The sequence below is a fragment of the Neophocaena asiaeorientalis genome, unplaced genomic scaffold, assembly GCF_003031525.2.
Source record: "Neophocaena asiaeorientalis asiaeorientalis breed wild unplaced genomic scaffold, Neophocaena_asiaeorientalis_V1.1 scaffold648, whole genome shotgun sequence".
Lineage (NCBI taxonomy): Eukaryota > Metazoa > Chordata > Mammalia > Artiodactyla > Phocoenidae > Neophocaena > Neophocaena asiaeorientalis.
In genome coordinates this window covers 2,169,209-2,180,899 of record NW_020172781.1, presented here as the reverse complement: position 1 = coordinate 2,180,899, position 11,691 = coordinate 2,169,209, and the positions used below count along the sequence as shown (strand labels likewise).

The 11,691-nt window shown below is 51.8% G+C and overlaps 1 protein-coding gene across 7 annotated transcripts in view; it reads left to right on the top strand.

The window, feature by feature from the left end:
• The first annotated feature begins 3,111 nt into the window (after positions 1 to 3,111).
• SLC8B1 (solute carrier family 8 member B1) overlaps positions 3,112 to 11,691 on the top strand; it is a 30,706-nt gene continuing 22,126 nt past the window's right edge. For 5 of the 7 annotated variants that reach the window (XM_024741457.1, XM_024741459.1, XM_024741458.1 and 2 more), the window contains exons 1-3: positions 3,112 to 3,310; positions 3,710 to 3,864; positions 4,493 to 4,730. In XM_024741457.1, coding sequence (XP_024597225.1) covers positions 4,527 to 4,730 — 204 coding nt within the window. In that variant the 5' untranslated portion in view covers positions 3,112 to 3,310; positions 3,710 to 3,864; positions 4,493 to 4,526. Of the gene's footprint in view, positions 3,311 to 3,709; positions 3,865 to 3,915; positions 3,979 to 4,492; positions 4,731 to 11,691 lie in introns of all 7 variants that reach the window. The other 2 variants (XM_024741456.1, XM_024741455.1) reach the window with 2 other exon arrangements.

The following is an 11,691-nucleotide window of genomic DNA, read 5'->3' as shown; positions in this document are numbered from 1 at the left end:
TTTAATTTTTGGCTGCGTTGGGTCTTCGTTGCTGCCTGGGGGATTTCCCTAGTTGTGGCGAGCAGGGGCTACTCTTCGTTGCCGTGCGCAGGCTTCTCATTGCGGTGGCTTCTCTTGCTGTGGCTCGCGGGCTGTAGAGCTCAGGCTCGGTAGTTGTGGCACACGGGCTCAGTAGTTGTGGCTCGCGGGCTCAGTAGTTGTGGCTCGCGGGCTTAGTTGCTCCGCGGCATGTGGGATCTTCCCAGGCCAGGGATTGAACCCATGTCCCCTGTATCGGCAGGCAGATTCTTAACCACTGTGCCACCAGGGAAGCCCTGATTTATATAAACTTCAAAGACAGGCAAAACAAATGTCATTGCTTAGGAATACTTGTATAGTGGTAAAGCTATATAAATAGGTATGTAAAATCTATATAGATTATATATACTATATAATCTATAGTATATATAATCATATATAATATATATCATAGATTATAACATTTTATACATTATAATGTATTTATTATGTGTATTATATATAAATATTATCTTATAGAGGATACATTATATGTGTGAATAAATACATATATAAAACTAAGTTTTACACTTATAGTGATGGAGTGATTTACACAGTCAGCAGGTTGATGGTGATTTAAGGGACCCCTAAGGTACTGATAGCTCTGTTTTTTAACCTGAATGGAGGGCATTTGTTTGTCCATTTTATTATTTTTAAGTTGTAAAGAAAAAATGTTGCCTCATTCCAGTTCTACAAGGATCTAGTCATCAGCTGCTATAGTTGCCCTTCTCCAGTATACCCTGAAGGGAATTCAGGATGGAGAAAAACAGGAGGAAGTATTCTGTGTTTTGGATATATGGCCTCTAGACGGTCAACATGCATATCTAGGGAAGGATTTCAATGACCCCAGACTCTTGCATCTTCCCATCCATAGAAAAGCACTAAAATCATTAACTTGAGACGTCTGATTTTAGTGATTAGCAGTAATCTTTTATGGAGATGTATGCTTGACTACATGTATTTCCCAGCCAAAAAATTTATATATATACTGGCTTCTCCCTGACCTCTTTGGAGCAGTCCCTCTGAGCTTTCTGAGATGCTGTCTCTCTGACTATAGTCCTCAGTGAGGTCCCAATAAAACCAAAACTCAACTGTTGTGCATTTTTTTCAGTTGACATCACCCAGGCTGTGGGCCTTCTGAATAGGGAGGCTGAATGTCAGACAGATCCAGCCTTACCTCTGAGTGATGTAGGACACTCAGCCCATGGTGGTGAAGGGGACTCACTTGGGGTCACACAGACCTAGGTGCAAATCTTTGCCACTTCCCGGTGGGTGTCCTGGGGACAGGTCGCTTCATCTCCTTGAACCTCGATTTCCCTTCTCTGTGAAATGGGGATCTCAGTAGCCCTCACCCCACAGGGCTGTTAAAGCACGCAGACACTCACTGTGATCTACACGGCTCTACTCTGCAATAATCACTGTGATCCATGTGCTGAGATTCCAAAGATACCGTGCTCTAGACCACAGGGTTGGTGGTCACCACAGAGACCACAGTTGTCCTCTCTAGGGTGGGCAACTAGAGTGCTCGGAAGGTAAGGAAGGCGGGGGCTGGCAGGGAGGAGGGTGGAAGACCACCCAGAGATGGTAGCATTTGAGCTGGGCCTGGCACATGAGTAATAAGAGTTTGTCAGGTAGAAAAAGGAAGGGCTGGGACTTCCCTGGTGGCGCAGTGGTTGAGAGTCCGCCTTCCGATGCAGGGGACGCGGGTTCGTGCCCCGGTCCGGGAAGATCCCACATGCCGCGGAGCGGCTGGGCCCGTGAGCCATGGCCGCTGAGCCTGCGCGTCCGGAGCCTGTGCTCCACAATGGTGACAGCAGTGACAGGCCCGCGTACAGCAAAAAAAAAAAAAACAAAAACAAGGCCTGACATCCCAGGCAAGGGGCTCAGAAGGAGCAGCGGTGTGGCCGTGTGTAAGTCCCCCGCTTCCGGGCCTAGAGTGGGGACAAAAGATGAAGATGAAATCGGAAAGGTGCGCTAGGACTGGACGCTAAAGGGCCTCGATCGCCCTTCAGAGGGCTCAGAGCTAGGCCTCGGTGCTGAAGGTGATGAGGAAGCAGGACGGACTTTGAGAGAGGGAGGTGGTGGGATTAGATGCGTGCAAACTGTGGAAGTGGGGGCGGGGCTGCTGGAGGAGGAGGAGTGTGACCTCAGCCTCAACATCCCCAGTGCCAGCCTCGGTGCCCTCCCCACCCCAACAGAAGGAAAGACGGAGGCGACCAGAACTTCCCCCGGAGGCTAGGAAACTGGGGGAGGGGGCGGCGCTATATCCGTCAGGGCGAGTAGATCGACTAACTCCCCTGTTTTGACTTATTTGCCATCTTCTTTTTTTCTTTTTCAGCCCCACTGCGCGGCTTGCGGGACCGTAATTCCCCAACCAGAAATCGAACCCGTGGGCCCTGCAGTGGAAGCTCGGAGTCCTCACCACCGGACTGCCGGGGAATTCCCTGCCATATTCTTCTTTTAAAAGCCACCCTGCTAGAAGGAAATGCTGAACCCAGTTAGGAGATCTCTCAAAGGGAGGCAGCACAGCCAGAGTTTTTGTGTGTAAGGCGGAGCGTTCCCTGCCTGGGATCTTCTCAAATACTTTTTTTTTTTTGCGGTACCCGGGCCTCTCACTGTTGTGGCCTCTCCCGTTGCGGAGCACAGGCTCCGGACGCGCAGGCTCAGCGGCCATGGCTCACGGGCCTAGCTGCTCCGCGGCATGTGGGATCCTCCCAGACCGGGGCACGAACCCGCGTCCCCTGCATCGGAAGGCGGACTCTCAACCACTGAGCCACCAGGGAAGCCCCTCAAATACTTCTTATCACCACCGATTACCAGAAGCATTTTGACGCCGTCTCACCCACCCGTCCCTCGGGAATAGAACCCTCTAGTTTCACCCTACAATGTACCTCTCCGGCCTCCTACTGTTTATACCCACCAGGTTTCATCTCAGCTTCTGCTTTAGCGGCGAAAACAGAACCGACAGACCTCGAGGGAGCCTGTGCCTTTAAGGGAAGAGGCGGGACGAGCCCTTGGGGGCGTGTCCTCTGGGCGGGTTGTATAAGGGGCGAGGCCGGCGCCGGGCTACTGGGGGCCGAAGCAGGGCTGAGCGGCTGGGTGTGACTCGGACGCTGCCGCAGGCGGGAACCCCGGGCTCTCGGCTTCAGGAGCAGAAGTTCGGGCAGCTCGGGCCGGTGGGCAGGGACTGGAAAGGCTGCGAAGCCCGGCGGGGTCGAGGTGCGGAGTTTGCTGGTCCGAGGCTCCTCGCGAGGTAAGAGGAACCTCCCCGCCCGCCTGGGCGCCGCGGGAGGACTGGCGCCCGGAGTTCAGCTTCTCAACATCCGCCCGGATTGGGAAACGGAGCACATTGACGTTCCCTTGGTCTGGCACCTAGAAAGTGCGGCCGCAAAAGTGATTACTGCCCCAGTTTCCTGCCCCTGCCCCTGCCCCTTCCTGTCGGGTGTGCAGATCTGAGCGTCTGAACTCCTGACTTCGGACAGGCACAGGTGAAGCGCTCCATAAATGCTCCCTTGTGAATGAGTGCAAGAAATCGGCGGCCAATAAATAGGAGACACGTGCTGATCCTCAAGTTGGGAACACCTGAGGCGCGAGCCCTAATTAAGCCCTTATCGTTTGCTCTGATGCTCCAGCATTTGTCTTCATTTTACAGATGAGGAATCAGAGGCTCAGAGACATGAAGTGACCTCCCCAAGGCCGCACAGCTCGTTCGTGGCTGAGATTATATTGCAGACCTGGAGTGTCCCGTTCCAAGTCAGTGCCAAGTGCAGGTACAGAGAACAGCAGGAGGGCAGAGCCTGTCAACAGGTGAGGAAAGAATGCTGAGACAGGCCCTTGTGCCCCCTTTTCTTCCCCCAGAGCCGCGTCCTCCCCCTCCTGCCCCTGCCAGGACATTGAGCAAAGATTTACCGATAAACGTTGGTAAACCTGGACTTTGTTGTTTTCTGGGCTTTGCTTTTCCTGAAGGCAAAACAAAACATGCTCAACTACAACATGTGGAAGAGCCAAAGAAGAAAATTAGTGTGCCGGGGACTTTTTTTTTTCTTTCCAGTTTAATTTCTTTGGAAGAAAAACAGAGCTGGTTTTTCCCTGGTGTTGAGGGAAAAAGACAGATGCTAAAGTCCAGCCCAGCTCTGCTGCTGACAGGCTGTGTGACTTTGAGCAATTCACTTCCTCCTGGGCCTTGATTTCCCCATCAGAGGAGTTATTAGCCTGGGTTTCCATGGGAACACTACTGGGGGTTCAGGAAGAAGGGCTATCTAATCTGCATGCTAAATGAGTCAGGCCCATCCGGAATGTGGGCTCCTACCTGGGCTTTCTGTTGGTGTGGGGAGGAGGAGGGGCAGTTCTTCAGCTGAAAAAGTTTTCAGGCCCTTCCTGTTGGGTCCTGCAGTCTTCAGTGACACTGTTCGTCTTTCTCACCCCTACCCTACAGGCCACTAGAGGTGCCAGCTGTTTGGAACTGAAACATGACAGAAGGGGAAGCGGAGAGTGAGGGCCAGGCCCCTTGGGCGCTGGTGGCCAGAGGCCTGCTGAATCTGTACTGGGTGCTCAGCTGGCTCTGTGTGCTGCTGATGGTGGACACCGTGTCGGGGGCCGGGGGCCCATCTGCAGGGACCCGCATCAGCTCCCAGTTTCCAGCCTCGGGTGTGAACCAGAGCCCCGTGGTAGACGTGAGTGTCCAGGCGGGAAACTGGCATCAGGTGGGGGTGTATTCAGCCAATCAAGTATGTATTGAGCATCTACTGTGTAGCAGTAGATGTGAGCTAAACCTTGGGATATGCCAGGGCACGTATACTGTAGACAAAAATCCCTGCCCTCATGGAGCCAGCAGTCTCTTAGGAGGGTGGATAAAGAAGTAAGCATGTAAATTTCAGGTGGTAAGATGCTATGTGCTCAGCAGATAATGGGATAAAGTGATATTGGGGGGTGGGGGCTGTGAGGAAGAAGGAGTATTTCCAACTATTTCAGCTTGGGGGGGTCACAGATGGCCTCTGTGAGGAAGGGACCTTTGAGCCAAGCCCTGAATGGAGAAAGGAAGCCACTTATACAGACATCAGAAGGAAGATCATTCCAAGTGGAGAGAAAGGCACGTGCAAAGGCCCTGAAGCAGGGACAAACTTAGTCAGTTTCTGGAGCTGTGAGGAGTCCAGAGTGGCTGGAACAGGGTGAGTGAGGGGGAGAGTGTTAAGAATGGGGATGGAGATGTAGTGGTGGTCAGATTACAAAAGGCCTTATAGGCTGAGGCTAAGAGGTGGGATTTGTTTTATGACAGTGGGGAGCCAGTGGAAGGTATTAAGCAGGGGGATGTCAGGATCTGATTTATTTCTTCAAGGGATGTCTTTGGCTTCTCTGGGGAGAATGGATTGAGAGCGTTGAGGGTGGCAGCGGGGAGAACAGTGGGAAGGCTCCTGCAGCTCACCAGGTGATGGTGGTAGTGGGAGATAGGAAAGAAGTGGTGGGATTTGGAGGAAGTATTGGAGGCACAACAAGCAGGGTATGCTGATGGCTTAGATGGAGGGGCATGGTGGTGGAAGAAAGAGAGGCGTCAAGGATGGCTCCAGATTTCTGGCCTTAGCAGTGGGGGGGGGTGGAGGAGGATGGTAGTGCCACTGGCTTGTATGAATGGAGGGAGAAGCAGTGGGGACGCTTGGTGAGGGCAAGGAGGCTTCCTCCCAAGGCAGGGAGGTTTGGGCCGTTGAGGCAGGCCAAACGGAGCCTGCATCATTCTGTTCTGACGTCTGTAAGGGGAGGAGAGGTCGCAGTGGATCCAGAGTGAAAATCTGAAGGCAGGAGGCTGCTCAAGATGAGCCCCTGCTGCACGGGGCTGGAGTTCTCTCTTTGTATTCTCTTCAGTGAGAGAGCAAACGAGAACAAACGGAGTAACAAACTCCCCCCCACTTGAACTGACGGCTGAGGGTGCTCAGCGCCCACACCAGCTTTCTGGGGCTGCAGAGTGCCTTCATGCCCATGATTCGAGGCAGACAGACAGGTAATTATGCCTATTCTACAGATGGGTTACTGTGGTTATAAAATTGCTGCCTCTTGGGGGCAGGAAAATGGGGGTTAACTGTGGCTTGTGTCAGATAATCTCTCTGAGTTATTGAGCACTTAGGCCAGCAATGTGCCTAGCTCATCAAGTCCTGTACCCAAACCCCTGAGACGGGTACGGTTATCTCTGTGCTGTAGGTGAGGACGTTGAGGTTCAGGGAGGGGAAGTTGGCCACGAGGGAAGCAGCAGAGCCAGGATGTGAACTCGTGGCTGCCTCATGCTGAATCCAGACCCTTCCCCTCTGGTTCACTTGCCTCCCAAGACTGACACAGGTGGCTGCCCTCCTGGAATTCCCGCCAGCCTCTGGCTGGCTGCTGTCTGGCCAGCTTGCAGGCTGGGAAAGGCCACCCACTCCTCACCTAGGTCCTTTTGCATAGTCACTCGTTCAACAAATATTTATTGAGCACCTATTACGTGCCAGGAACAGTGCCACACGTGAGGGGTAAATCAGGGAGCAGATAAGCTCGGTTCCTGCCCTCATGGAGCTTATACTCTAGTGGGGGACACAGATGAGAAACAAATCAACAGGTAAATCCACAGGATTTCACTGGGGGATGAGGAGAACAAAACAGGGTGGGATGTGATGGAGTGAGATGGAGAGGGGTAGCCACTCTGCCTCGGGCTGTCAGGGAAGGCTTCTCTGAGGACAGAGACCTGAAGCTTTGCAAAGATCTGGGGGAACAGCAAGTGCAAAGGCCCTGAGGCAAGAGCAGAATGACGTGTCACAAACAAACTTTGAGAGGCCTCTGCAACAGTGAGCTGGGGGTGAGGGATGAGAGAGGAGACAGGAGAGGTAATGGAGGCCGGATCGCCTGGGGCTGTTTGGACCGCTGTGCGAAGTTGGCCCATTCCTAGGGGTAAGACGGGAGCCATGGTAGGATTTAGAACACAGGAGGGACGTGATCCGATTTCAGTTTTTACAAGGATCCCATTGGCTGCTGTGGGAGAATCAACTGTAAGGGCGGAGGCAGAGAGTAGGCTGGCAAAGCGATCCGGTGAGATGCTGGTAGCAGCTTTGGGAAGGGGTCCAAATTAAGATTTTTGGAGGGGAAGTAGAAGACAAGGTTCTGCTGGGCCACCCAGTGCCCCATGCCCTAAGCCCGGGCTGGTCCAAGTGTGGCCTCAGAGGGCCAGGGACAGGTTTGGCATCAGACCACCAGGGCCCAGTGGTTCCAGGACACTCCTTTCGGGGAAGAGGAGGGTCTGGAAAAAAATCTCCACTTAGGACAGATCTGACCGAGGCTGGGCATTTGGGGCTGACCCTTGCGGGGGGGCGGAGGGGCCCAAGCTAACAGGTGCAGGGAGCTGTTTAGTCTCATTTTTCCCCTCTGGAAAAAAAGAGTGATCAAAGCTCGTTTTACTGAGCACTGACTGTGTACCAGGCACTGTTCTAAGCACATGGATTAATGCATTTAATCCTTCATTTCAGGAGTCGGCAAACTTCAGCCCACAGGTCAAATCAGGTCCACTGCTGGGTTTTGTGGTCCAGGAGCTGAGAATGGGTTTTATATTTTCAAGTGGTTGAAAAAATTTTTTTAAAGAACACTATTAAGTGACACATGAAAACTTTGTGAAATTTGAACCTCAGTGTCCGTAAGTCCAGTTTTATTGGAATACAGTCATGCCTGTTTATTATTGCAGGTGATACTTTCACACGACAAAGCAGAGTGGAATGGTTTCAACAGAGACTGTCTGGCCTGCAGAGGGGAAAATGTTTAGCCTTTTATAGAAAGAGTTTGCCGACCCCTGCCTCATTTTATAAAGGAGGGAACTGGGGCACAGAGAAGTTACGTGAGTTGTCCAAAGTCGCACAGCTATGAGTAGGGAAGCAGAATTTGAACCCAGCCTGGGTTCAAATTGTACCACCCAGCCTTGCTGAGCAGTTGTCACAAGGTCCTGGTGAGAGTCCTGTGATTTTTTCCACCCCTTTGAAAACTTGCCGTGTTGGGGTCCAGCTGCAGGGTTGGGAAAATAGGAGGAGGTGTAGCTACAGGACGTAGGAGAGTGGAATTGTAGCCCCAGGTCACATCTACAGTGCCTCTTTGGGGGGCTGATCAAATGAGGTTAAGAACGTGAGAAGTCTTTGAGAGTTCTTTAGTGTCTGCAGTTAACTGACTCTAGATGAGTGTTTGAGTTTCCTGTTGCTGCTGTAACAAATTATTACAAACGTAGTGGCTTAAAACAGCACACATTTGTTATCTGGAGGTCAAAAGCCCAAAATGGGTTTCACTGGACTAAAATCAAGGTGTGGGCAGGACCGTGTTCCTTCTGGAGGCTCCAGGGGAAGGTCCATTGCCTTGCCTTTTCCAGCTTCTAGAAGCTTCCTGCATTCCTTCCTTATTTTGTGGCCCCTTCCTTCATCTTCAAAGCCACTAGCATAGCATCTCTCTCAGTCTCTCTCTCTGACTCTCTGACCTATGCTTCCATCACATCTCTTTCTGTGACTCCGACACTCCCACCTCCCTCTTAAAAAAAATCCTGTGATTACATTTAAAGGCCTCCAGATAATTCTGGACAGTCCCCCCATCTCAAGACCCTCAATTTAATCACCCCTGCCAGAGTCCCTTTTGCCATGTAAGGTCGCATATCCACAGGCTCTGAGGATTAGGACCTGGACATCTTTAGGGACCACTGTTCAGCCAGGGAGGATGAACCAGGAGCTTGTGACTCCACATGTCCCTCCCAGCCCCCTCATCCCCCAAGCCATCCCCGTACTGCCCATGCACCTGCACAAGGAGGGGCCACTGGCTGCAAGTAACAACATTCGGAGAGGGCATCTAGGTAGGGAAAACCTGAGCCCTTTTTTTTTTTAATCCTACTATAGTTTAATTAATGGTATTGTACCAATGTTAATTTCTTAGTTTTTTAAAATATTTTTATTTATTTATTTTTGGCTGCGTTGGGTCTTTGTCGCTGCGCCTGGGCTTTCTCTAGTTGCGGCGAGCGGGGGCTACTCTTCGTTGCGGTGCACGGGCTTCTCATTGCAGTGGCTTCTCTTGTTGGGGAGCACGGGCCCTAGGCACGCGAGCTTCAGTAGTTGTGGCGCGCGGGCTCTAGAGCACAGGCTCAGTAGTTGTGGCTCGCGGGCTCTAGAGCACAGGCTCAGTAGTTGTGGCGCACGGGCTTAGTTGCTCTGCAGCACGTGGGATCTTCCAAAACCAAGGCTCGAACCTGTGTCCCCTGCATTGGCAGGCGGATTCTTAACCCCTGCGCCACCAGGGAAGCCCCCAAGCCTTTCTTGTTGGGCCCCAACTAACAAAATGGAAACGATTTTAAATTGTCCCCTTAATATTGGAGTTGTTTAATTGTTTGGCTTCTTAATGGGGCCAGCGTGGACTTTGATAGTATGCATTCTGATATTCAGTAATAAAGGGAGTGTGGAGAAGCACTTAACAAAACATATGTGGCACCAAGATGCCAGCGGCCAGAGTGGGTTTGATGAACACCGCTCTGTAGGTGAGGAAAACAAGGCCCAGACCCCTTAAAGGGGCTGCTGAAGGTCACCCAGCCAGCTGGTGGCAAAGCTGGGTCTCAGACCCAGGACTGCTCTTCCTCTCAGCTGACCCTGTCTCCCATACCAATCTTACTGGTATAGGATTGAAAACTGACGGCCCACGGGCTTGTCTAGCTGCTATGATTTTGGTTTTGGTTTCAGTTTTTTGGGCAATGTGGGGAGGGGTTTTCTTTCATTTTATAACTTGGATGCCTTTCAGCAGGGCATGCACCCTCCAGCTCACCACCATTGCCAGCAGCCGCGGTGGTTTTAGACATTTATATAATCTGCCCGGCCCCCAAGGCATTGAGTTTGCAACCCTTTCCTGTCCAGCCTGGCCCTTGAAACTTGTTCACAGAGGGGAAAATATTTGACCCTCTCTGGATTCCCTGGGTGTCCTTAGTGATTCAGGGAAGAGGATGAGAAGGGAATGAGATGGTCTGAAAAGTCACCCACCCCAGACTCAGAGCAATGCTCCTTTAACTCTACCACCCCTGGGCAGAGCTGGGTTCAGGTCCTGATGGGCTTCGAGGGAGGGAATGGCCAGCTTGGGGCACAGGGGCAGGTAGGCTGCAGAGAAATGCGATTCTGGAGACCAGATTTGGGGGACCCGCCTTGCTGACTCACTCTGCTGTCAGGGAGATGGAGACGAGCTGGGCTGGGACCATCTCCCTGCGTCCTCCCTGGCTGACCATGAAGACCAGGAGGTGGGGAAGAAGGCAGGAAGAGGAGGCTGCCCTTGCCCAGTTGAGCTGTTTCCCCAAGAGCTTCAGCTAGTAACTTTCAGGCAGACCTGAGTTTGAAACCAGCTAGCAGTTGGTAGGCTGTGTGCCCTGGGGCAAGTCACTTTGCCTCTCTGTGCCTCAGTTTTCTCATCTGTGAAGTGGAAACAATTGTGCCAACCTCCTAGGTCTGTTTTTTTTTTAGAAGATATTGGGGGCTTACACAGCAGTTTATTAATTAATTTATTTTTGCTGTGTTGGGTCTTCGTTTCTGCGCGAGGGCTTTCTCTAGTTGTGGCAAGCGGGGGCCACTCTTCATCGCGATGCGCGGGCCTCTCACTATCGCGGCCTCTCTTGTTGCTGACCACAGGCTCCAGACGCGCAGGCTCAGTAGTTGTGGCTCACGGGCCTAGTTGCTCCGCGGCATGTGGGATCCTCCCAGACCAGGACTCGAACCCGTGTCCCCTGCATTAGCAGGCAGACTCCCAACTGCTGCGCCACCAGGGAAGCCCCCTAGGTCTGTTTTGAAGACTGAGTTGGGATCCAGCACAATGTGTGGCAAAACAATTATGAGACCATACTGTGTGCAAGACTTTGGTGGGAGGGACAGACATTAAAGCAAGTCTGTGATCCTACAAATAACTGGGGATTTCAAAACACGAGAAGTGCTTTGTAAGAGAAGACCGAGGGTGATGGGCACTTATAACTGGAGGATCTGCCCTACGCTGGGGGTGATCAGGGAAGGCTTCCTGGAAGAGACATCTAAGAATTGGAGGATGAATGAGTGGTGGTCTTTCGAGGGAGGTGTACCAGGCAGAAGGAACAGTGCATGAAATAGGTACAGTGGGTCACTGTGGCCTCTGTAGAGAGCCAGTAATCAAGGGATGAGGAGATGACCTGAGGGTTCAGGGACAAGAAATCTCATCTCCAGTTTGGCATTGGTGGGAGTTCAGAGAAGGCTTGTGGAGGGGGTGGAACTGTGATTTGACAGAGCATACACAACCTAAGATTCACCATCTTAACCATTTTTAAGTGTACAGTTCAGGGGCATTAAAAACATTTACACTGTGCAACCATCACCACCGTCCACCTCCAGAGCTCTCTCATCTTGCAAAACTGAAACTCTCCTCGTTAAACAACTCCCCATTTCCCCCTCCCCCCAGCCCCTGGCAGCCACCATTCTGCTTTCTGTCTCTATGAGTTTGACTATTCCAGTTACCTCACATAAGGAGAATTACATACACAGTATTTGTCTTTTTGCAACTGGCTTATTTCACTCAGCATGATGTCTTCAAGGTTCATCCATGTTGTGGCCTGCGTCAGGATTTCCTTCTCTTTTAAGGCTGAATAACATTCCATCGTGTGGA